The sequence below is a fragment of the Schistocerca nitens genome, chromosome 4 (genome assembly GCF_023898315.1).
Source record: "Schistocerca nitens isolate TAMUIC-IGC-003100 chromosome 4, iqSchNite1.1, whole genome shotgun sequence".
NCBI lineage: Eukaryota > Metazoa > Arthropoda > Insecta > Orthoptera > Acrididae > Schistocerca > Schistocerca nitens.
In genome coordinates, this window is record NC_064617.1 from 136,245,406 (window position 1) to 136,270,824 (window position 25,419).

Sequence of the window (25,419 nt, forward strand, 5' to 3'; positions counted from 1 at the left end):
AAAAAGGTGGGAATCTAAGGAGATGGGACCTGGATAAACTGACTAAACCAGAGGTTGTACAGAGTTTCAGGGAGAGCATAAGGGAACAATTGACAGGAATTGGGGAAAGAAATACAGTAGAAGAAGAATGGGTAGCTTTGAGGGATGAAGTAGTGAAGGCAGCAGAGGATCAAGTTGGTAAAAAGATGAGGGCTAGTAGAAATCCTTGGGTAACAGATGAAATACTGAATTCAATTGATGAAAGGAGAAAATATAAAAATGCAGTAAATGAAGCAGGCAAAAAGGAATACAAACGTCTCAAAAATGAGATCGACAGGAAGTGCAAAATGGTTAAGCAGGGATGGCTAGAGGTCAAATGTAAGGATGTAGAGGCTTATCTCTCTAGGGGTAAGATAGATACTGCCTACAGGAAAATTAAAGAGACCTTTGCAGATAAGAGGACCACTTGTATGAACATCAAGAACTCAGATGGAAACTCAGTTCTAAGTAAAGAAGGGAAAGCAGAAAGGTGGAAGGAGTATATAGAGGGTCTGTACAAGGAAGATGTACTTGAGGACAATATTATGGAAATGGAAGAGGATGTAGATGAAGATGAAATGGGAGATACGATACTGCGTGAAGAGTTTGACAGAGCACTGAAAGACCTGAGTCGAAACAAGGCCCCCGGAGTAGACAACATTCCATTAGAACTACTGATGGCCTTGGGAGAGCCAGTCCTGACAAAACTCTACCATCTGGTGAGCAAGATGTATGAAACAGGCGAAATACCATCAGACTTCAAGAAGAATATAATAGTTCCAATCCCAAAGAAAGCAGGTGTTGACAGATGTGAAAATTACCGAACTATCAGTTTAATAAGTCACAGCTGCAAAATACTAACGCGAATTCTTTACAGACGAATCGAAAAACTAGTAGAAGCCGACCTCGGGGAAGATCAGTTTGGTTTCCATAGGAATGTTGGAACACGTGAGGCAATACTGACCCTACGACTTATCTTAGAAGCTAGATTAAGGAAGGGCAAACCTACATTTTTAGCATTTGTAGACTTAGAGAAAGCTTTTGACAATGTTGACTGGAATATTCTCTTTCAAATTCTGAAGGTGGCAGGGGTAAAATACAGGGAGCAAAGGGCTATTTACAATTTGTACAGAAACCAGATGGCAGTTATAAGAGTCGAGGGGCATGAAAGGGAAGCAGTGGTTGGGAAGGGAGTGAGAGAGGTTTGTAGTCTCTCCCCGATGATATTGAGCAAGCAGTGAAGGAAACAAAAGAAAAATTCGGAGTAGGTATTAAAATCCATGGAGAAGAAATAAAAACTTTGAGGATCGCCGATGACATTGTAATTCTGTCGGAGACAGCAAAGGACTTGGAAGAGCAGTTGAATGGAATGGATAGTGTCTTGAAAGGAGGATATAAGATGAACATCAACAAAAGCAAAACGAGGATAATGGAATGTAGTCGAATTAAGTTGAGTGATGCTGAGGGAATTAGATTAGGAAATGAGACACTTAAAGTAGGAAAGGAGTTTTGCTATCTGGGGAGCAAAATAACTGATGATGGTCGAAGTACAGAGGATATAAAATGTAGACTGGCAATGGCAAGGAAAGCGTTTCTGAAGAAGAGAAATTTGTTAACATCGAGTATAGATTTCAGTGTCAGGAAGTCATTTCTGAAAGTATTTGTATGGAGTGTAGCCATGTATGGAAGTGAAACATGGACGATAAATAGTTTGGACAAGAAGAGAATAGAAGCTTTCGAAATGTGGTGCTACAGAAGAATGCTGAAGATTAGATGGGTAGATCACGTAACTAATGAGGAAGTATTGAATAGGATTGGGGAGAAGAGAAGTTTGTGGCACAACTTGACCAGAAGAAGGGATCGGTTGGTAGGACATGTTCTGAGGCATCAAGGGATCACCAATTTAGTATTGGAGGGCAGCGTGGAGGGTAAAAATCGTAGAGGGAGACCAAGAGATGAATACACTAAGCAGATTCAGAAGGATGTAGGTTGCAGTAGGTACTGGGAGATGAAGAAGCTTGCACAGGATAGAGTAGCATGGAGAGCTGCATCAAACCAGTCTCAGGACTGAAGACTACAACAACAACAACAACAACAACAACAACAACAGCAAAATCATCTGGTTTTCAAAGTATCCTATGGTTTAGGGGCTACCATTGTATTTCATTTTACTGCAGCTCTGTCTTTGGATCACAGTATTTTGTTCTCTGTAGTACTTTGTGAAGTTATTGTACTTACCACTTCATTAATCTTACTTATGTGTGAAATGAACAATTCTGTTCCTGTGTACATAGTTTGTTAAGAGGGCAAGAGATTGCTGATACAGAGTGGATAAATTTATTTATATATTCATATTTTCTCCTCATTTTAAAGATGATAATAGAAACATGCACTTTTTCTGTCGTGTAGAACCAAATAAATAAAGAAATAAAATAAATTAAATAAGAAAAAAAAGACATGACATATATACCTGCTATGTCAGTCTTTCAGAATTGAAATAGAACAAGTAAATTTGAATACTTAGCTCTTGACCTTGTAATCTAACCTTCCCACACATCGCTATTAAATGTTTCTTAGTGTCTTCATTAGTTTCAAAAGCTTCAAGAGGTGTAAGATATACAAAAGAAAAACTTTTTACCTATCTTCATTTTCTCTTGTTGTTGGCTCCAGTTTTTGCATCTAGAGGTACATTCTTGTGGTTGAAATTTTGGTTTATAATGTTTTGGGTTCCTGATGACTAAATAACCGATGAAGATTTGCCTATATTATTCTTGAATTTTATTCTTTGTCACATTTACCAATATCACACCGTCCTTACAATTTCCACTTCTATCCACCACAAATTACATTATTAGTGCCACAATCAAAAACAAGTCTGATTACATCAGAGGCATGCCCACTACTACCACATTCTGTGGTACTCACAATATTCCAAAGAGTGTAAAAAGCAACAGTGTTTACGAACTTTCTTGACAAAAGAAGAATCTTTACTAAGCCACATCATTATTTTATGAATGAATCCAGAAATAAATTTAATAATTAGCATTAGATTGTGCAATTAATAATATGAATTTTAAGTATGCCAGAATTTCTAATTTCAAATATTTCTAAGACAAGAATAATTTTAACCGTTAGTACTATCGATATATATAAAAGGGGTAATGTTAGAGGAGGGTGTCCCATTACAACCTGTTATATGTGTATTTACTTTTGTTCTGTTAAGACTGTAGTTATCTATTGAGTGAGATTGTAACTACTACTATTTGATTTTCTTCTGAATGAAGTTTAAGATTTTAATATAATTATGCTGATTGTTGGTATTTGAAATAACTGATTTTGTTACTGAATTGTGATAAACCAGTCCATAAGTACTGCCTTAAATGATATTTAATTATTGATTTTTGGTTGTTTGTATGGGGGAGATGATGACTGGTGATTTTAATTACCAGATTGCTGTTAAGTGTGTCATGTCCCACAGACTTTGCGGCAAATGTGAACTGATTTCCACTACAGTATTTTTGCTACCTTTTGTCCATCCCACCACTAAAACTTAATAACTAATATAGGTGATATACATTCATCATATTGATCATCTTACTCATACTCATGAAAAACGGTAATGTTGGAAACTAACATGAGTGAGTGAGAGAGAGAGAGAGAGAGAGAGAGAGAGAGAGAGAGAGCAAACGTTGCCTGTTTGTTGCCTGTTCTCGCACTACAGACCTTTGAGTTTCTGCTTCTCACTGTTTTTTACAATATTGATATACAGAGAACACTATCATACTTGCTTATTTCTGTAATAAACAGTTCTTTATTGCTGCTCATTATGACCACTGCAGTAGCCATCACAATATAAGCACCACCACAAAAATCAATGCTAAATGTTCACCAGGGATCCTGAAGTGTACACAGAATCAGCAGAATGTCAGTCGTGGCTGTGGTATTTTTCCTCTTTCTACTGCACATGTCTCAGCCATCCTCGTCTTTATATACACACAATTCAGCTGTGGTAAATTGCTGTTTCTTTGAAAAATTTTAATAATTTTGGTTTAATTATTTACTGTGAGTCAAATAATTGTTATCTGAATGTCTATGTGAAGCTATTAAAAAAAAAAAAAAGCAAGTAAATTCTACTATTTCTGTGTGCAAATATTTTTCTTTATATTCCATGTTGTGACTAATTCAGTATTTATTTAAATTTTTCCCAGGGATATGTTACAACATTCAAACCTGAAGATTTGATCACACTGAAATCCCTCTTAGCTCAGAAGCCAGAAACGATAACACAAGCTGGTTTACACCCCACTGCTGAGCAGATAGAGCTGTATGCTTATCATCTACCAAATTCTACATTATCTAATCTAATGGTGAGTAGCTTTCTTTGCATAAAATTTTGTATTCCTATTGTTGCATGATGTTGTAACAATTTAATGTATTGGCCCAAATATAAGCTGCACTTTTTCCCTAAAATTCAATGATGGGAAATCTGAGTTTGACTTTCTGCACAACCCTACAAATACTGGTATTTTTTTGCATCAAGAAAACTTCAAGTATAGTGCTCATTACTTAGTTTGAAATGGAGCAGCAATATTGCTATTGTGTGAAAATTTATTGCTGTATGTGAGGGAACAGTGTAACTTGCTGTTGGTCGTTGATATTTTATTTAGGTAGTGACTTATTATCATGTTAACGGGGCAGGCTAAAGAGAAAATTTTAGTCTTAACTTGTTAATGTCAAAAGAAAATAGTCAGCAAACTTCAGAATTCGGTGGAGTTTTTTGGCACCAGTTTCAAACTTGCAGTTGTCAGTTATGCAACACATACTTCTAATAAAGAAGCTGACCAATGTATGGTTTGGATGAATGTAATGTGCGGCATTGGAGAATATGCAGCAAGTTGCCATTTCATGAAGGAGATTGTACAGATGGCCAAAAGCCAGGAAACATCCTGAAGTTGAAGCTGAGGTTCTTTCCTTTGTGCAAGATAAAAGGAAAGCTCTCTTGACAAGGAATCCAGTTAAAGGCCTTGGAAATTATGAAAACAGGAGTATGTAGGAATATCTGTCAGTGCCACGGGTTTATACGTAGAAGTGGTTTCTCTATCTGATGTAGTACTTCAGTAGCACAGAGACAATTTTACTGATATACATGTCACCTTCCAGAGACACATAATCCAAAAGCAACAGTGGCACTTTTATTCTCTTCAACAGCAATGGTGGCGAGATGTCCATCTGTAGGGACATGTTAATTAATGTAACAGTGAAACTTCCTGGAAGATTAAAACTGTGAGCCGGACTGAGACTCAAACTCAGGACCTTTTCCTTCCACAGACAAGTGCTCTACCAACTGAACTACCCAAGCCAGGGCTGCCCCAAGTTCTGGAAATCAGGGAATATCAGGAAATTTCAAACATGTCAGGGAAATCAGGGAAATATCAGGGAAATTTGAAAAAAAGAAACACTGGAAAAATCTTGTTTTTGTCTCAGCAGATGAAATGGTGTGTTTACTGAGATGTCGTGCGTTGTCACTGGCTGGGCACAGCTGAGTATGTGTGCCTTTTTTCTACTCCCTCATTCTTACTGCTTCTCCCCTTCCTATCACTCTCCTCAGCTTGCAGTCAGTGATGCCACCACTTCCTGCCACTAACCTAGCAACTGCCGATGAGAAGCAAGAGGCGGGAAGAGTGGTTTGTTTGAATCTGATTCTCAGAGATTGTTGGCACAGTGGTCAGAGATAGCATTCATGCATGCATGAGTTGTGTCTGAGGGACTGTGTGAATGTCTGTATGTTCTTGTTTCCTGACAAAGGCTATGGCTGAAAATTTAGTTGTGCGAGTGTGATTGTCTTTTCTACATACCTGTCTGCGACTCGGTGATCATCTTTACGATGAGTTGCTGCCTATCCTCATTAGTATTGATTCTAAGAGTATTTGCACAAGTTATCTGTTGCATGGACTGATCAACGTGATCTAATTTCGTCAACATAGTGTCTCTGACATGTAAATAGCTGACCACACGAGTGGACTTCCACGACAGGCTAAAACCGTAAGCCATTTCTGTGGGTGTATCTAACGGATCGGGCCTGCCGATCTGAAGCCCATTATTTCCCACTAATGTGCAAGCCCTTTCCATTGGATCTAGTCTCAACAATCTGCCTGCAGTCTGGGTCTGTGTGTGCATGGCATAATGTGGCGGATTTTCATGGTTTATCCAAGGACCCAGGACTGCAGTGCTCCTCAGCAGCCCAGAGGCCACTGGCAGTACATTGTACAGTGCAGCATTTTATAGACATTTTATTTATTCTACTGCATTTTGACACTTTGAAAATAACTTGTATATTAAAAACTGTCATTGATGGTTTGTACACTATGTTCTAATATGTTTCTCAAAAGAAGAATCACACAGTACCTGTAGACATAACATGGTGATTAATAACTGACAATAAGAACATAGTAAAACCAACATTTTATTGTTGCTCACCTATAGTGTTGGGTTACACAACTGTTCCCTGCTTTACACACTTCTTTCAAGAGGTCTACTTTTTTTGAGGCTATTTCTAAAATCAGTGAAGGTATTTTAAATTTGTCTTGCGACTCAATGGAGATGCATATTTTTGTAACAAATGTGTTTTACTTTATTGAAATAAAATAACAACAGTGGTCCTAATGAAACACATTACTATTTGCCATGCTTTCTCCGTCTAAAAACACTTCTTTACAAAAGATGTTGATGTTAGTACTTATGATTTTTGCTCACACGGGGGAGAAATCTTCCATGGACCCTAGCCTTTGCAGCATCTTCTCCCTTCTGTGCAGCATGTCTATACTCTTGCTATTCTTTTTGCCCTCCCTTGGGAAACATGTCTGAGGTGGTTTTGGGAATGTTCTGCACTGTCCGTAGCTGACATAAGAACAGACTCACCACTGTTTTTTGTTCCTTTTTCCTTTCTTAGTTCACCTTCTCCTATCCTACCTTTGCATTGGTGTTTGAGGCTCCTCTTTTTTCTTCTTACCCCCTATGCGCTCCTGATGCGTAACACGTGACTGGGTAATGCGTAATTCCCAATCCCGGGTCTGTAGGTGGGGTTCGCACTTACCCCCTGACACAGGCCAGGCCCAGGGAGGGGCGATTGCCTGAGCTGCTACCTCCCCAAATTGCCAATTGGTCCCTCTGTCAAGTGTTTGGGAGGTGTGACCTGAGGTGTGAACAATCAGCTAAGGTAGGTGTGCCCTCTTGTGAAGGGGTCCCCCAGTTGTAAGGAGCAGGCTGTCGGAGATGCTGACAGTTGTGGGGGGGATTTTCTCACAATGAGTCAATCATCTTCACAATCAACGTCTACAAAACGTAAGTGGAATGAGGCCAACAATTCAAAGACCATCCCAGCTGCACCATGGTTCATCATGGGGTTTCACGTACTGAAGGCAGTCAGTCTTTTGCAAAGGTAAATCCATTTATTATTCATAATGGTATTGATGCAATTGCCAGCCCTGTGAAATCCTGCTCTCATGTACAGAATAGCACTTTGCTTTTAGAGACTACTTCTGATTCTCAAGCTCAACAACTGCCTGCCACTTCACTTCTCCACAGCTATCTTGTTCTTGTTGAGGCCCATAGAACACTGAATTCTTCCCATGCTGTTATTTACACAAGGCTGCTCTGCAGTTTGACCGAGGCCGAAATCCAAACATACCTCTCTGATCAGGGTGACATTGCTGTCCATTGGGTGACGAAAAAGTTAGATGGCTCCTTAGTGCCCACATCCTCTCTTTTTCTCACCTTTGATAGAGTGGTGCTTTTGTCCAAAATCAAAGCAGACTATGAGGTTCTTACAGCCTGACCATACATTCCGAACCCAATTCACTGTTACCAGTGTCATCGTTGCATGAGGGCAATTGTCCACCTCCTTTTTCGTGCTGTATCAACTGCAATGGTGACATGCCGCCTCGTCTCGAAATTGTCCCGTGTATCTCGATGAGCTGGCTGTCCAGTAGATCTGGGTAAAGGAAAAAGTTCCTTACCTGGTCACTTGCAAGTTATTGGCTAGTTGCAAACCCTGTGTTCTTCCATCTGGCACTTACAGGACTTTACTTGCTATATCTCGCTCCATGAAGGACATGGCAATGCAGACATGCAACCCCAAATTCATCTCTGAGATTGTGAAATCGCCCAGTGTCATGGTAGCATTATAGTCCTCTCATCCAGCTGTGCAGCAAGCCGTCAAACTCTTGCCTCGTGGAGTGAAGTCACCTGCTACACAACCAGCAGGCTGGAAAGGACAGAAGGAATACTCCCTTGAAGATTTCCTATATCCTTCCAATCACCAACACTTGAATCTTCCTCTGACAACCGGAAAGGCTCAAAGAAGTCCAACATAGGAAAAGGGAAAATGGTCTTCTACTTTGCCGGCTCGAAGTTGCTTTGTAATACCTTCACCCGGATGGCCTCTGTGTTGCCATTGTGCACCACCAACCGTTTGTCTGCATTGGACTCCACAGGCCGACACTTCTGTGGACCTCATGGAGCGGGATCCTCCTGCCTCTGTTTCCTGTAGCAGCGAGTCTTCGGAGGCTGGCACTCGGCAGCTGCCGAGGTGACACCCCTCCATTTTGTTCCTCATAATGACTCTCCTCCAATGGAAGATTTGCAGCCTATGATCAAGCAAAGAGGATTTATGGTTGCTTTTGGAATCGCAGCGTCCACTTGTACTCTGCCTTCAGGAAACAAAATTGCATCCTCACGACTGCTTTGAGCTTTCGCATTTCTTCCCAATCTGTTTTGACGTTCCGCTCGAGGTTGGCATTTCATCTCATTGGGGTGTCATGCTGCTCATACAGGATGATGTTCATAGTCAACCCATCTCCCTGACTACCTGTTTTCAAGCTTTGCAGTTTGCCTTTTCCTTCCTCACTTAATCTTTTCCCTGTGTACCATTTACTTCCCTCCGTCATTCGTTGTCACCAGCTTATTGGGCAGATGCCTCACCCATTTCTACTGCTCGGTGGCTTTAATAAGCACCATCCCATTTGGGGTTCTCCCAGAACCTGTCTGAGAGGTGCAGTCTTGGCTGACCTTAATCAAATTAACTTTTTCTGCCTTAACACAGGAGCACCAACGTTCCATTCAGACCCCTCACACACCTATCCCATTTGGACCTATCATTCTGCACTGCCCATCTTGCCCATCGCCTTGAGTGGTCCGTTCTTTCAAACACCTGCTTGACTGACCATTTCCCATGTGCTATCTGTTTGCTGACTCCTATCCCACCTCCTTGCACACCCAAATGGCAGCTTACTAGGGCCAACTGGTGGCTTTACTCCTCCTTCATGACCTACAATGAAAATGATTTCCCCAGTTGTAATGACAAGGTGGAATATCTTACATACGTTATCCTTACCACTGCAGAACATTCCATTCCTCACACTTCCTCTTTACCTCACCGTGTCTCGGTCCCTTGGTGGACTGAGGCGTGCTGCGACACAATTTGCACTCGGAGACGTGCTCTCTCTGTTTTTAACCATCATCCTATGGTGGCATTCATTATAAACAGGTGCATACACGGTATCGTTGCAGTCTTTGGGATAGCAAGAAATCTAGCTGGATTTCATTCACTAGTTCTTTTCACAGTTCCACTCCTTCTTCCGTCATGTGGGCCAACATCAGTCGGCTCTCTGGGACCAATATCCATTCCCCTGTTTCCGGCCTGACAGTAGCAGACGATTTTATCGTAGACCCTATTGCTATCTTCAACACCCTAGGCCACCAATTTGTGAAAATTTTGAGCTCCTCCCAATATCTCCCTGCCTTCCTCCACAGGAAAAGAGCAGAGGAGGCGTAAGCGATACCCTTCCCTTCTCAGAATTGTGTTTGATACAGTGCCACCTTTATTATGAGGTAGCTAGCTAATGTTCTCACTTCATCCCTATCCTCTGCCCCGAGGCCAGACACTGTTAACATTCAGATGTTGCAGTGCCATTCTCTTGTGGGCAAGCAGTTTCTTCTTCATACGTTCAACCACATCTGAGCAGAGGGCACGTTTCCCAGATGCTGGCGTGAAGCCACTGTCGTACCCACACCTAAGCCCGGTAAGGACAAACATCTTCCTTCTAGTTACCACCCCACCTCTCTCACAAGCTATCCTGCACTGTGTGTATTTCAAGTATGCCGTTCTGCTGTTGACCATCTCGCTACTTTGTTGACCCATATCTTGAATGGTTTCCTGTGGAAATCCCAGACCATAGCCTCGTTTTTCAATTTAGAGAAAGCCTACGACACCTGCTGGAGGACTGGTATCCTCCGTACTCTCTACACGTAGGGCTTCTGTGGCCACCTGCCCCATTTCCTTGAGGAATTTTTAAAAGATTGAGTTTTCAAGGTATGTGTGGGTTCTGCCTTGTCGGACACCTTTACCCAGGAAAACAGTGTGCCTCAGGGTTCCGTCCTGAGTGTCGTCCTCTTTGCTATTGCTATTAACCCTGTAATAGCCTGTCTCCCACCAGGCACCTTTTTGTTGACGATTTTGCCATCTATTGCAGTTCTTCACGGACGTGTCTCATTGAGTAGCATCTTCAGCGACCTCTCAATCATCTTTACTAGTGGAGTATCGACACTGGCTTTCGTTTTTCCTCTGACAAAATCGTTTGTATAAATTTCTGGTGCCGCAATTGGTTTCTCCCACCATCTTTACATCTTGGGCCTGTTTCTCTTCTGTTCATTGAAACTACAAAATTCCTGGGGCTCTTACTCGATAGGAAACTCTTATTACTCCCACATGTCTGTCCTGGGAGCCTGCTACTGTACGTGGTCCCTCAATGTCCTATGTGTCCTCAATTGTACTTTCTGGGGTGCAGATTGAACCACTCTCCTTCATTTGTTCCGATCCCATGTCCACTCAAAACCAGACTATGGATGCTTTGTTTATGTAACTGCATATTCGTCCCTCTTATGCTGTCTCAATACTATCCACCATTGTGGCATCCGTTTGACCACTGGCACCGTGTACACTAACCTGGTTGAGAGTCTGTATGCAGAAGCTGCCAAACTACTGCTGTCCTACTGCTGTGACTTTCTCCTCAGCAGATATGTATGCCATTTGTCTGCCACGCGTGACCACCCATCCTATACCTCCTTCTTCAATGATTCCTTTGATCACCATTATGGGGCACGTCCCTCTTCTCTGTTACCTCATGGAATCCACATTCGGCTCTTGTTCTGGCAGATTACCTTCACAGTCCCTGCAACTTTCCCGGTGGGTGTGAACCCTTCACCACCTTGGCTTTGTGTGTGGCCCATGTTCACCTTGGCTTTTATTTGCTTCCTAAGGACACTACACAAGGCTTGCTCTATCGCCTCCAGTTTCATGACCTTCTCATGGAGTTTTGCGATAGTACCTTTGTGTACACTGATGGCTCTTGGACTGACAATGGTGTCAGGTGTGCCTTTGTCATTTGCGCCGACATTTTTTGGTATCGGCTTCCGGCACACTGCTCAGTATTTACAGCAGAGCTCTTCGCTCTGTATCAGGCCACAGTGTACATCCGGCAACAGTGTTTTCAATTGTGTCATCTGCTCAGACTCTCTCAGCACCCTTCAAAGTCTCTGTGCACTGTACACCGTCCATCCCTTAGTGCATTGGGTCCGAGAAAGCTTTCAATTGCTCACTCTTGACAAAGCACTGTGGTGTTTATGTGGGTCCCTGGTCATGTTGGTCTGATAGGAAACTAGGCTGCTGATGCCGCTGCAAAGGCTGCAGTCCTCATACCTCAGCCCACTAGTTCTTACATTCCCTCTGATGATCTCTGTGTTGCCACCTGTTAGGCGGTGGTGTCACTTTAATATTGCCACTGGTCCTCCCTTCATAGAATAAGCTCCAGATTATTAAGCCTCTCCCAGTGGCATAGTAGCAATATGGCAAAGGCCATTTAATTATTAGTTCTAGACCTCCATTTCTCTGTTGCATATTTTATAGACCTTTCTCCACATCCTCGTTATTACCTGCCTTCTCTTCCATCATTGGGGATTGACATGTAGTTGTTTTTAACTCCTCTCTTTGTTTTTGTGTTTCACAGTAGTTGTTTTTGCACCCTAAAACAAAACAAAACAAAACGCAGGAGAAATATGGAAGTCCTTACTTTTTTTTGTCAACTTATATCTTTATCCATTCTTGAGATTTCAAAATTTGTTAGGGGAAAATGCTAAAACTTGTCTGGAAATCAGGGAATCCTGCTTGGGGAAACTTGTGGCATCCCTGCAAGCACAACCCACAACGTGTCCTCACAACTTTACTTCTGCCAGTACCTCGTCTCCTACCTTCCAAACTCCACAGAAGTTCTCCTGTGAAACTTGCAGGACTAGCTGTTCTGGAAGAAAGGATATTGGGGCACATGGCTTAGTCTTAGCCTGGGAAATGTTTCCAGAATGAAAATTTTCACCCTGCTGCAGAGTGTGCGCTGATATGAAACTTCCTGGCAGAGTAAAACTGTGTGCCGAAAAACTGCTTGCCGGACCGAGACTCGAAATTGGGACCTTTGCTGTTCACGGGCAAGTGCTCTACCATCTGAACTACCCAAGCATGACTCATGCCCCGTCCTCACAGCTTTACTTGCACCAGTACCTTGTCTTCTACCTTCCAGACTTCACAGAAGCTCTCCTGTGAACCTTGCGGAACTAGCGCTCCTGGAAGAAAGGCTGTTGGGGAGACATGGCTTAGCCACAGCCTGGGGGATGTATCCAGAATGAAATTTTCACTCTGCAGCAGAGTGTGCGTTAATATGAAACTTAAGCAGAAGTAAAGCTGTGAGGATGGGTCGTGAGTTGTGGTTAGGTAGCTCAGTAAGTAGAGCACTTGCCCATGAAAGGCAAAGGTCCCGAGTCCGAGTCTCGGTCTGGCACACAGTTTTAATCTCCCAGGTAGTTTCATAACTGCACACAGTCCACTGCAGATTGAAAATTTCATTCTGGAATGTTACAGTGAACTATAAACAGAAAATATGTATATCATTATGAACCACTAAAAACAAAAACAAAGAATTACTATTATGCTAGCAGCTGTTGCAGGAGAAAAAAACGTGCTCCACCCCTTCTGGCACCCGCCCCCCCCCCCCCCCCCACACACCTTTACACACATACACACACACACACACACACACACACACACACACACACACACACACACAGACTTTACTCTGGAGCTTATAATTTGGCCAGTAAAAATTTTCCTAAGGCGTTTGTGATTCTTTGCCAAGAAAAAGGCTGGATGACAACAGAATTATTTACGTGTGCACTAGCTACTGCTTGGAATCGCAAACCTGGTACGCTGGTGTGTAAGAAAATTATGCGTTTGGATAACTTTAAAGGTTACCTCACACCCGAGGTAAAGAACATAGTCACTTTATTTAAGATAGACTTATTCATTATATTTAGAAGTGTGGCTCCAAAACTACAGGTGCTTGATATTAGTGTAAACAAATAATTTGATGACAATCTGCTAAATACACTTTTCCAATTGTTTTTTAGAAGCAGATCATGCACTGACTTCAGCTGGCAAGATTAAAATTCTGTGAGTTAGTCTTACATGTGAGTGGATTCTCTCTTTATGGCCCACAATATCACAATATTCTGTAAATAGAGCATTCAAGAAGTGCTCCATGTCTTGTGGACTGGATGGTAGCAAGAACAACACTCTTTGGGAGGAGAGTGACAAAAATACTGACAATGATGAAACAAGTACCAGCAGCGAAGTTAACAGTGAAGACTGGAACTAGAAGGATTATATTTCTGTGTGTAATTTACATTACAGCATTAAAAAATCTGGTTAAGAGTGACCATATTTTGAACAGCTTTTGTAATGGCTAATGTGATATAAATATTTCTCCATTTAATTTCTCTCTTTTTTTCCTCATCGAATTTCAGGGTGCAGCTTGTATTAGTGTCAATATGGTGTATTTTTTCTGTAATATTCTTTGAGATTTTTAGAGTTCAGAAGCAGGATAAAGATCCTACAGTGCAGAAGATTTATAAAATATGCTGTCACTTCATTTGTTATAAATAATTCAGTAAATTAATATTTCGTGGACATTATGTATAATGAAACGAAAATGTGTTAGATTTGAGGTTCAGTGTGTGGAGAGTGAACCCATGAACTACTAAGTTTCCTTTATTGTCTCACCAGGATATATTTGTAACACTGTCAACTGTGGATGATTCTTTGTACTTCATGTGCAATGTGGAAGATTTCAAGTTCCTGGCAGACATGATACAGCATGTTCCTCTTCCACTCCGTGCACGGTATGTTTTTTGCTGTGCTCCAATAAACAAGAAGATGCCTTTTGTGTGTACAATGTTCCTCAAGGTACACCAAACATAACTTTCTATTTCTTGTAATTTTCTTTGTGAAGATGTGTTTTTAAGAGAGAGTTCAATTATATATGAAATAAATGCATTTTTTCAGTTTGCAAGGCAGTATAGCAGAAATGAACCTCTAACATTTGACTGGCTGTGTCGAAATATTGGATGGCCAGTTATGAAACCAAAGACTATTATAGATTTGGTTCACTTGGAAGCAGTATTTGATGTCTTAGATCTTTATTTGTGGCTTAGGTAAGTAAAACAATAACTGCAGTCATATATGTGCTTTGTTATCAGATGAGTCCGAGAAAATCACAATCAGTATTTTATGATAATTTTCGAAATGAAAAACGGGTTTCAATCAGTTTGCGGATGTAACCAGTCACGTTGTACTTTAAGTTAAGTTAAGTACAGAGAAGGTTGTGTTATGGTATGGGGGTGTTTTTCATAGTTAGGGTGGGGTTTCCTTACGGCACTTAAGAAAATGCTAAACGTAGAAGGATATGGATACGTCTTACTGCATTGTGTACTGCATACAGTAGAGGAACAGTTCGTACTTTATGACTGTTTGTATAAGCATGACAATGCACCCTGCCATACAGGAGCATCTGTGAGGCAATGTTGTTCTCCATGGGGAGAACACCATTTCTGAAATGGTCTCACCTGCCCAAATTCCTCTAGAGTCTCAGTTCCTTCATGTATGCTAAACCAATTACAAGTTACACTGCAATATGGGAGCCATGTTGTTTTTGTTTTTCCCTTACCCTTCCGCTAATTTGGGGGACATGACTGAAGGAGTGAAGGAGGATTGGCTGAGGGACTGCGTGCTTCTGTTAGATAGGCTTCATAGTTCACAGTGTCTGTTAAAGACACAAGCAGACATTTGTAAACGGCCTTTGCGGAATATTTGTGTATAAGGAAGTGGCATCAATGGTTAGTTTCCGGGGGCCACTTTCTTATACACAAATATTCCGCACGTCCAGGGCCTCGCTGCGATGGAGCACTTCCTTTCACGCCGATCACCTGCCACCCTACCTAAAACCTCTTTCCTCATTACCTTAGCCAGCTTCATCCTGACCCACAACTTCTTCACTTTTGAAGGCCAGACATACCAACAATTAAAGGGAACAGCCATGGGTACCAGGATGGCCCCCTCGTATGCCAACCTATTCATGGGTCGCTTAGAGGAAGCCTTCTTGGTTACCCAGGCCTGCAAACCCAAAGTTTGGTACAGATTTATTGATGACATCTTCATGATCTGGACTCACAGTGAAGAAGAACTCCAGAATTTCCTCTCCAACCTCAACTCCTGTGGTTCCATCAGATTCACCTGGTCCTACTCTAAATCCCATGCCACTTTCCTTGACGTTGACCTCCATCTGTCCAATGACCAGCTTCACACGTCCGTCCACATCAAACCCACCAACAAGCAACAGTACCTCCATTATGACAGCTGCCACCCATTCCACATCAAACGGTCCCTTCCCTACAGCCTAGGTCTCTGTGGCAAACGAATCTACTCCAGTCCGGAATCTCTGAACCATTACACCAACAACCTGACAACAGCTTTCACATCCCGCAACTACCCTCCCGACCTGGTACAGAAGCAAATAACCAGAGCCACTTCCTCATCCCCTCAAACCCAGAACCTCCCACAGAAGAACCAAAAAAGTGCCCCACTTGTGACAGGATACTTTCCGGGACTGGACCAGACTCTGAATGTGGCTCTCCAGCAGGGATACAACTTCCTCAAATCCTGCCCTGAAATGAGATCCATCCTTCATGAAATCCTCCCCACTCCACCAAGAGTGTCTTTCCGCCATCCACCTAACCTTCGTAACCTGTTAGTTCATCCCTATGAAATCCCCAAACCACCTTCCCTACCCTCTGGCTCCTACCCTTGTAACCGCCCCCGGTGTAAAACCAGTCCAATGCACCCTCCCACCACCACCTACTCCAGTCCTGTAACCCGGAAGGTGTACACGATCAAAAGCAGAGCCACGTGTGAAAGCACCCACGTGATTTACCAACTGACCTGCCTACACTGTGACGCATTCTATGTGGGAATGACCAGCAACAAACTGTCCATTCGCATCAATGGACACAGGCAGACAGTGTTTGTTGGTAATGAGGATCACCCTGTGGCTAAACATGCCTTGGTGCACGACCAACACATCTTGGCACAGTGTTACACCGTCCGGGTTATCTGGATACTTCCCACTAACGCCAACCTATCCGAACTCCGGAGATGGGAACTTGCTCTTCAATATATCCTCTCTTCCCATTACCCACCAGGCCTCAATCTCCGCTAATTTCAAGTTGCCGCCACTCATACCTCACCTGTCATTCAATAACATCTTTGCCTCTGCACTTCCACCTCGACTGACATCTCTGCCCAAACTCTTTGTCTTTGAATATGTCTGCTTGTGTCTGTGTATGTGCGGATGGATATGTGTGTGTGTACGAGTGTATACCCGTTCTTTTTTCCCCCTAAGGTAAGTCTATCCGCTCCCGGGATTGGAATGACTCCTTACCCTCTCCCTTAAAACCCACATCCTTTCGTCTTTCCCTCTCCTTCCCTCTTTCCTGATGAGGCAACAGTTTGTTGCGAAAGCTTGAATTTCGTGTGTATGTTTGTGTGTCTATCGACCTGCCAGCACTTTCGTTCGGTAAGTCACATAATCTGTATATATATATATATATATATATATATAGAGAGAGAGAGAGAGAGAGAGAGAGAGAGAGAGAGATCAAACTTTAGTGCAAAGAGAATAAAGATTTTCAAAACACATCATACAGCATAACAAAAAAGAATGGACAATAGTCTATGGTTCTGAATAAAGATATCAAAACTATATATGTAGGCAGGCCATTATACATGATGTATTAGGAGAGAGAGAGAGAGAGAGAGAGAGAGAGAGAGAGAGAGAGAGAGAGTGTGTGTGTGCGTGTGCGCGTGCGCGTGCGTGTGCGTGTGCGTGCGTGCGTGCGTGTGCCAAAAGGTGACAATAAGATCAATCTCTGTCTCTCATCACGGGAACTGACTGAGGGCATATATATATATATATATATATATATATATAGCGATGACATCACGATCGACGAAACTCTCCAGACCACCAACTGCAGGAACACCAGATCCACCTCTTACGATGGCTACTGTTAGCCATCCATTGCCATGTGAAAACGTATCATTCAAGTCAATACTAAAATTGAGTCTGCAACCACGAAACACACAGGGTCCTTCGACGAGTTCACTGGCAGAAATGTTCTTCAACTTGTTACTCTTCTTGTCAGCAGCAGAAGTTGTCATTTCAATGTTCTCGATAGTTTTGTAGACAGTTTGACGGGAACGTCGACGGTATCTTCTGTAAGGCATCGTGGCAGCGTTCAATGCAGTTGCCTGTGCAGCAGCAGCAGCGCGAATGAGCAGGCTGTGGCCTGTTCGCTACAGGCCTTACAGAAGATACCGTCGACGTTCCCGTCAAACTGCCTACAAAACTATCGAGAACATTGAAATGACAACTTCTGCTGCTGACAAGAAGAGTAACAAGTTGAAGAACATTTCTGCCAGTGAACTCGTCGAAGGACCCTGTGTGTTTCGTGGTTGCAGACTCAATTTTAGTATTGACTTGAATGATACGTTTTCACATGGCAATGGATGGCTAACAGTAGCCATCGTAAGAGGTGGATCTGGTGTTCCTGCAGTTGGTGGTCTGGAGAGTTTCGTCGATCGTGATGTCATCGCTTTCCGCACCTACCATATTGGAGAAGTGGCTAATAAAGACTTTGGAAAATCTGTATATACCTCACCTTCCTCACTATCCCTGTACACTAGAAGTAGATGTAAGGTTTCTGTACGCTACAGAATACAGGGCTACGCTAGGAATCACTTTATTTATGGAAATATACAGTACAGTCTCCCACAAACTTTATATATTCACAACATCCTTTACCTTTAATCCAAATATATACAGATTCATTAACAGAAACCTTACGTCTACTTCTAGTGTACAGGGATAGTGAGGAAGGTGAGGTATATACAGATTTTCCAAAGTCTTTATTAGCCACTTCTCCAATATGGTAGGTGCGGAAAGCGATGACATCACGATCGACGAAACTCTCCAGACCACCAACTGCAGGAACACCAGATCCACCTCTTACGATGGCTACTGTTAGCCATCCATTGCCATGTGAAAACGTATCATTCAAGTCAATACTAAAATTGAGTCTGCAACCACGAAACACACAGGGTCCTTTGACGAGTTCACTGGCAGAAATGTTCTTCAACTTGTTACTCTTCTTGTCAGCAGCAGAAGTTGTCATTTCAATGTTCTCGATAGTTTTGTAGACAGTTTGACGGGAACGTCGACGGTCTTGGACTTGACGCACAACGGACGGGGCGTACCTAGTGCTACTAGTACGCCCGTCCGGGATAACGCCAAAAATTGAAATTTGCAAAATTCAAATTCTGACAACGGCAATCTGTTGAAATACACTACAATAACATGTCTACCAAATATTATATATATTGACCAAGAATTACCAAAGTTATTGAACAACAAGAATTTCAGAAACTAAGTCCCATAGGGAACTCAATGTATAAGAACTTTAACTTTCGACACTTAATCTCAACCCAACTTTTCTAAGTCCAACATGTAGAAAAACTGACTGAGGGTATATATATATATATATATATATATATATATATATATATATATATATACCCTCAGTCAGTTCCCGTGATGAGAGACAGAGATTGATCTTATTGTCACCTTTTGGCACACGCGCGCGCGCACGCACGCACGCGCGCGCACACACACACACACACACACACACACACACACACACACACACACACACATCCATCTACACATATACAGAATATGTGTGGATGGATATGTGTGTGTGTGCGAGTGTATACCCGTCCTTTTTTCCCCCTAAGGTAGGTCTTTCCGCTCCCGGGATTGGAATGACTCCTTACCTTCTCCCTTAAAACCCACATCCTTTCGTCTTTCCCTCTCCTTCCCTCTTTCCTGATGAGGCAACAGTTTGTTGCGAAAGCTTGAATTTTGTGTGTATGTTTGTGTTCGTTTGTGTGTCTGTCGACCTGCCAGCACTTTCATTTGGTAAGTCACATCATCTTTGTTTTTTATATATATATATATATATATATATATATATATATATAGAGAGAGAGAGAGAGAGAGAGAGAGAGAGAGAGAGAGCAGAAATGCTCTGAAGTCGGAGTTAGGGGACCTATAAACAACAATTAGAAATTTAGTTTCACTAAATTCAACTGCCCCTTTACAACATTCAGATATCTGTTCAGTGCAGTGTCATGATACGTCTATGGACTCAAATGGAATACTGTTTTTTACATACATAGCCACTCCCCCTGCTCCGCAAGGAACTCCTTGAAAAACAGCCAGCTAATCTGTATCCTGGTAAAGGAAGCCTCTGGATTGTCAAATTATTTTCAGAGTCAACATCTATAAGCAGGTCACTAACTTTATCTCTAATACCTCTTATATTTTGATGAAATATGCTAATTCCTTCTCTACTTGGAAACATTACATCCTCAGAAGGTGAGCCCTTTGTTAGAGGGGCTTCCTTTAAGCAGGTATACCTAGCAGCTGACTTCAATTTAAAAAACTACTAATGGAATTTTTCCATGTATGATCCCACTACCACCACCACCCACTACACTGTCACCTATAAGCTTTACAAGCCTCTCCTTCCCATACCTATTGAGGTACAGGCCATGCCTAGTGAATCCCAATCTACTGATAGACCCAACTGGCACCACTGAGATGTGACCCATGCCCTATGCCATCAGTGCCCTCCCCAGCCCCATGTTAACATGCCTAACAGCCGCATTAAGGTGAGGCCGATTATGACGCATGACGCTGAAACAGCTGCGCAAAATGCACATTAGTGCCACCAGTTTGAGTAGCTATCTTTACAAGGTCACCACCTACATCATATTCCCTGTCCATATCAAGACTGTTCCCTGCTCCACCCACTATCATTACCTGATCCTCCTTCGTAAAATTCCTACATAACTTCCCTATGCTGTCAGTCACTTGAGCCAACCCTGCACTAGGCTTCACAATGCTGGTGACCTGGTACTCACTCCACAACAATTTCTGCAACTGCTGGCCTACACCTCTGCCATGAGAACTACCTACCAGCAGAACATTCTTCTTTCTGTTAGACTTTGTAACTGACCTAGGGCTCCTAATTGCTGAGGACTGCTGCATTTTGCCTACATCTACAGCTACACGAGGCTCCTCTCCACTCAACTCCGACAGTCTATTGCATATATGCAACGTATAACTGTCTGAATACCTCCTATTCCTATCTGCCTTCTTGGCAACTGCCAGTTCCCATTCCCCACCACGCTCCACCCTCCTCAACCTATCTAGTTCCTCCTTTGCACGCTGTAACTGCACCTGAAGAACACGGATCTTACGCTCCTCCTCCTCTATGAACTTATTTCTACTACACATTCTGCTTTCCCAGGAGAGGATCTCGCTAGAATGCCCACTGGCTTGCCCACTGCATTCCTCCCAATGAAAATACTTTGAACAAATCCCACACCGTAACCCACTACTCACAAACCTACAACAGAGCCCACACTTCTCACTCATAGTAAAATTTTACAGTTACTGAAAAAACTATACATCTACGTTACCAAAGTTCAGTTACCCCAGTAGAACCATTTATAGAACTAACAGCAGTGGTCTCGAAATTCTCTGTCTTCTAAGATAAGAAACGTCAGTTGAAAACTGAAGCACGAAATTTACTAAACAACTTCAACGACAAGAAAACTCTAAAAAAACACAGGAGCGAACATTTCCTGAAGTTCATTAAATCGTTATTTCACCACAAACGGCATGAAACACCACTGAAAATTATTAAATTTAATAACTGTATAACAATGCACAAATAAGTTTGTCAGTACTGAGCTTTATACCCACTACAGCTGCAGTGCACACCACAAAATGTAAACACACTACTGAGGCGTGAGGCTTAGATGAAGGATGTAAGCACACTCACGAATAATAGACCACTCAAGTCAATGACAAAGGAAGGAAGACAGTGTAATGAAACTCCACTAATAAGTTACTTTTACAGCAAATATTAACACAAATAAACTTTAAAATAAGTAACTGATGTCTAAAATTTTATGAAATATTGAAGAGCAATTTCAACAGCACTCCAGCACAAGTGACATCACACTTTTGATCAGATAGTGTATGTTGGCAAAAGCATGTTTTAAACCCAGTGAGACCTATATGTAAATGGCTATACTCACCATAGCAAAGATAATCTTGCTGGAGAAAGTGCTAAAGGAGGAGTTGCTATGTTTGAAAATAACACATACTATTGTATACATGTTGTTATTGACCTTTAAGCAGCTGCTGTTAAAATTAATGTGAAGGATTACAGTGTTACTAATGGGAGATTACGATATTCACAATTTGTTATAGGGCTCATTCTCTCTTTGCCCTGGGTGTCATGTTTCAGAGAGCATCTTGATTTCTCAGAAGCAGTGTATTCTCAACAGTGGCAGACATAATCATTTCAGCAGTGCCATTGGATCATCCTCAGCCATAGACCTTTTCCCTAGCCCTTGCAGATTATGCTCAGTTAGAAGTCAGTGATAAACTACATTCCAGTGACTTTTTGTCACTCTAGATCCCTCTATCAGATGAAGAAGTTTCTGAAAGATACTAGCAAAATAGGTTATCAGCAGAGCACAGTGTACTCCATGCTGCCAGTTGGCTGTTTTTTTTTTTTAAAAAAAACACTGGGACGGCATCCAGTACCACCATGCCACTGATTTATCCACCTTGGTGGTCAAGCATTGTAGACTGGTGCAGTGATGAGTGACACACAGCACAGATGAGACTCTCAAGCAGTTTAAATATTACACTATTAGGTTTAAATACAGACCAGGAGTGAAAACCTAGGCAGCAATGGCCAAAGCTCGATGTACAATCAAAGAGAGCAAGAAAAGTTAATGGCAGATGTTCCTGCTTTCTCTCCATTCTCCTAGTTTTTTGTTTCTAAACTCTGCCTGAGCACTTGATAATACCAGAGCATTTTGCATTGGCTATAATCTGTCGGTAAACTGAAGAGCGAGTGAGCGAGTCCACACTCTGCCTACCCAGCTACGTCACGAGGCGCTTCTACAGGCTGTTTCACAATGTAGTACTGGCCCTGCTGCGGCGCGTGCTTCAAATCTGTGGCGAAGCCGCGTACAGATACGTCTCGGCTGCATTTATTTTTAGACAAATGCATTAAGACCATAAGGAATACAAAAAATGATAGCTTCTTCCGAAACACAACATCATAGAGTAAATAATAACATAAGAACGGAAGTCAGGATTCTACTACAAACATAGAACCAAATGCCTGTTCAAAAAAATTGGTTCAAATGGCTCTGAGCACTATGGGACTTAACATCTATGGTCATCAGTCCCCTAGGACTTAGAACTACTTAAACCTAACTAACCTAAGGACATCACACAACACCCAGCCATCACGAGGCAGAGAAAATCCCTGACCCCGCCGGGAATCGAACCCGGGAAAATGCCTGTTCATGTGAATGTATGTTCCTCTATTTCTGTTCGTAAATCGAACCCCATATAATGCAATCAGTTTGTAGAACTTAAGGCTTGTTATTATTTTGTGTCTCTACTAAAAGACAGAAGTTTTCTTTGAAGGATTGCATTGAAACTTAACAATTATTGCTACACAAAGAGTGTTTAAAAAGTAAGCAAAATTTTATAATTTTGTGTGTTGTATTAGTCCGATTTGCACTAATTTTTTGTCACTGTCTTCGTAAACATGCCTCAAAAGTATGTGTTCAATGTTATGCATATTGGATATTTACTCTTGTCAGCTGTCAGAAAGGTTACATCAACGATTATTCGTTTTGTATAAAAATAAATTAGAGAACCTGTATTAAATTTTTTTATAAGAATGGAATAAAGTGCATGAATTTTTTAGAATGGTGAATATTGCTTTTGGTGAGCCTGTTATGAGTAAACCAAGGGCAGACAAGTGGTATAAACATTTCAAAGCAGGCCTTAAAGGACAGCGTTTTTACAAGCATGGATGGGATTAAAAATGCACATTTGGGAGACCTATAAACTATCCCGAAGAAACAGTTCCTAAAGTGTTTTGGGAATTGGAAAAATCACTGGCATAAGTGTATAGCATGTAATGGGGAATATTTTGAAGAGGATAACATTGCTGTAGATTAACAAATGAAGTTCTTGCCAAAAAATAAAAATTAATATGTGAACGTACCTCGTATGTCAAGCTTTTTGCTTAGAAGTTCAGAATCGGTGTACATGTTTCGCAGGAAATTTCAGCAGTGTTTAGAATAACTATTGCGCACTTGTTTTAAGCAATATGTCTTAGAATCAGGTGAACAGTGACCGAGATAGAGATGTAGTGTTCCATAAGCATTAAAGGTCTTACATGATTTTGAAACTGTCTATAACGATGGGTTTCCTACCAAAATCATTAGTTTTCGTTCGTGGCGATTCCAGTAAACCATGCGGCTTATTTTTCCATTTCTTACTTATGCGTCCTATTAGGTGAGGTTAACGTTTGCATAAATTGCAGCCCTTTGATTGGGACTGGTAATATTAGCCAATAGTTCTTTTTGGGTCGCCTCTTTAATACACACTGTAATAACATTAGAGACGATCGAACGCTCGTTACTTCCCAAATACCTTCTCTTCTTTGTATCCTGTACATTTTCTTGCAATGCTAGACGATTATCCATCATTTCCGGATATCGAAGTACACAACGTTAATTTACTGACACTTTCAACTAAGATCCCACAAACAGAAACGACGTATATGACTGCATGCCGATCTACACTGTTAGCCAGATATCGGGAAACAGATTTTGGGTGCCCCTGTAGGCCGGTGGCAGCGTTCTTCCAGGAAAGGCCACTTCCCCCACCAAAAGCGCTACTCGGTCTTCAGTTTACAGACAGACTATAGTGCCATTGCAAGCAGAAATCCAAGAGAGAGAGAGAGAGAGAGAGAGAGAGAGAGAGAGAGAGAGATTTTGACCATTGTCATCATATTTTTAATTTATGTGATTTACAAATAATTTACATGCAGATCTGTGCTCCATTTTAGGTGACAATGAGATGAATGTGGTGCAGATTTAAGATTCTGTAAAATGTAGAAACCTCATTACTATTTTAGGCTTCGTCTTGTATTATCCATCTTTAAAAAACTTTTGAATGTTTGGCAAAATTGCAGTGTTTTGCAGTTTCTATGATAATTTAAACATGTGGCTGGAGGTGAGTGAGATTGGGAAAGAGTGAGTGTAATTATAAACTTAGTTGCTTAAAGTCTTGGGAAGGGCTGTCCTATTTGAAGATGCAACATTTATGATACCTAGTGTACTTTTTTAATGTTTTACAAAAATCAAACAGTGTAAACTCCAGGTAGGAATATCAACATTGTAGGAAAAGACAGATTGCTGTTTATTGTAAAGAAGACATGTTAAGATGTAGACAGGCACAATGTCCTTTAATTGTGCCTGTCTGCAAATTGACATGTCTTCTTTATGGCAAGTAGCACTCTGTCTTATCCTACATTGTTGTTTTTAATGTTTTGAACACAATTAGCTCTAATTTTTAATAAGGGTACTGGTAACCTTGTTGAGCATGTGGAACTCCTCTTCCCCTCCCCTACACTCACAAACTATTGCAAGCAGTAAGCCCTTAGTTTCCCTGTATTGTGGAACTACTCATATAGTGCATAACAGGTTGCTTTATAGCTTAACAAGCAGTGCAAACGACATTGTAACTTAAAGATTTTTTTCAGGCATAAAACTCAAGTTAAGTTGGAGAACAGTTCTCATATCAAACAGTGGAAACTCGAGGTTGGAAAATAGATAATATAAAAATATAGGAAAACAGATTGCTACGTACTGTAAAAATGACATATTAAGTTGCAGACAGGCACAATTATGTGTAAGTGTCTTTTAATTGTGCCTGTCTGCAACTTAATTTCATC

The 25,419-nt window shown here is 41.5% G+C and overlaps 1 protein-coding gene across 2 annotated transcripts in view; it reads left to right on the forward strand.

The window, feature by feature from the left end:
* LOC126251605 (ATP-dependent RNA helicase SUV3 homolog, mitochondrial) overlaps positions 1-25,419 on the forward strand; it is a 79,520-nt gene that overhangs the window by 33,256 nt on the left and 20,845 nt on the right. For both annotated transcript variants that reach the window (XM_049952138.1, XM_049952139.1), the window contains exons 8-10: positions 4,227-4,385; positions 14,183-14,362; positions 14,462-14,610. In XM_049952138.1, coding sequence (XP_049808095.1) covers positions 4,227-4,385; positions 14,183-14,362; positions 14,462-14,610 — 488 coding nt within the window. The remainder of the gene's footprint in view (positions 1-4,226; positions 4,386-14,182; positions 14,363-14,461; positions 14,611-25,419) is intronic.